The 1,679-nt window shown below is 28.5% G+C and overlaps 2 protein-coding genes across 3 annotated transcripts in view; both read right to left on the minus strand.

Moving 5' to 3' along the window:
* Positions 1-1,610, minus strand: part of LOC107473077 (anthranilate N-methyltransferase) — a 3,886-nt gene extending 2,276 nt beyond the window's left edge. Inside the window, exons 1-2 of the mRNA XM_016092608.3 lie at positions 1,234-1,610; positions 246-411 (exon numbers count right to left, since the gene is read on the minus strand). Coding sequence (XP_015948094.1) covers positions 246-411; positions 1,234-1,555 — 488 coding nt within the window. The 5' untranslated portion in view covers positions 1,556-1,610. The remainder of the gene's footprint in view (positions 1-245; positions 412-1,233) is intronic.
* Positions 1-1,679, minus strand: part of LOC107473095 (40S ribosomal protein S8) — a 22,110-nt gene that overhangs the window by 15,426 nt on the left and 5,005 nt on the right. The window lies entirely within an intron of this gene.

Here is a 1,679-nt window from a genome sequence, read left to right on the forward strand (position 1 = left end):
TGACAAAGGAATAACGTGCAATCTTACTCTTTGCTGAAAATGATAGTATGTATATAGGTGAATTTTAGTATGATTATATTATGATAATTATGATAATTATATAAGTGTTTTTAAAATTAAAATTATATTTTTTAATAATATTTAAAAAAAATTACTTAATAATAAAAAAACGTTAGTTTAATTTTAGTCACATTTTTTAAAACACTGTACTAATAAAAGTTCGTTAAAGTTTTGGTAACACTGACCAGCTTTCCAAGAAAACCTTATCCAGAATCAAGCTCAAACTGTGTCCAAAATTGACACCATCATCATCAGTCACAAAATATTTGGAAGCAGCAGCTGTAAGACTATACACATTCTTCTTAGGAGATGCAATAAGCTCATGTTCTTGATCATTTTCATCTTTGGTGACTGAATGCAGAAAACATGTGGTAATAATAAGAGCAAATAAATTATATATGAGTTAGGAACATTTTATTTTTTATAATTGGATTAATTTTTTTATTAAAAAAATTAAGCACATTTAAGTTTATTGGTCACATTCATTTAACTTGTGAGACTAATTAAACTATGTATTTAAACGAATTAGGCTAATATGTTTAACATTCTTAATACATACATAATAAAAAATTTAAGTAATTTTTATCTTAATACAAAACAAATATAATAGATAAACACTACACCAATTCCAGTAGATAGCGGCCGTTATAAACCATTGAAAATTGTTTAGTGGTGATTATTCTAACAATTTTAAAAAATTATTCCAAAATTAGTTTCTAACTTCTTAAAGAAAGATACTTGATTAACAGCAGCAATTTAAGACTATCACAAAATTAAAAAAAATGTCACAAAAATACCGACCATAGTGCAGTGAAGTGAGAGTAAAATAAATAGAATGAATATTTAATCTGACTGCTGACAATTATCTCAAAAAAACTACGAGGTTCTTAATAAATAAAAATACTCAACCCGACCTCTAAGTTTTACTTTTATGGGATTGATTAGTCCCTGTGCCAAAAAAAAAAAATACTGACACAAGGGTTAATCAGTCCCATAAAAATAAAGCTCAGGAGTCAAGTTGTGTATTTATTTTTGTTAAGGACCTCATATTTTTTAATAATTGTTAGGGGCGTTTAGAGTTTTTCTCAAATAAATATGTATAAATTCGTGTATATCCAAATCAGCAAATCTAAAAGCTTTAAAAAGGAATACATGGCCGCTACATATACATACCTTGAGGAAGTGATGAACAAGACAACAAAGAATGACTTGCAAGGAGCCTAAGAAGGCGATCCACCATCGATGGTGCATTAGGGTTTATGCTACCAATCTGTGATGCAATGTCTTCAGATGAGAGCTTTGCATGTTCACCACCTTTGGCTATTATGTCGAAGATTCCAAGCTCAAATGCAGTCTTAACAGCCATTGGAAACGCCACTAAAACCCCCAAATCCATTGCAAAAAGCATTCCATCTTCTTCTTCTTCTTTAAGAAGATTCTTATTGGATTCATCATCAATAACAACATTTTTATTGCTCTCTAATGATGGAGCCATAAAATTGATAGATATAGCAATGGGTTATTCCTAGATATATAGAAGATAAAGATGTTCTGTATATTACAATTGAATAATAATTGATTCATGAATTGTGTGGTTATATATATATATATATATATAT

This window comes from Arachis duranensis, chromosome 2 (assembly GCF_000817695.3).
Source record: "Arachis duranensis cultivar V14167 chromosome 2, aradu.V14167.gnm2.J7QH, whole genome shotgun sequence".
Classification (NCBI taxonomy): domain Eukaryota; kingdom Viridiplantae; phylum Streptophyta; class Magnoliopsida; order Fabales; family Fabaceae; genus Arachis; species Arachis duranensis.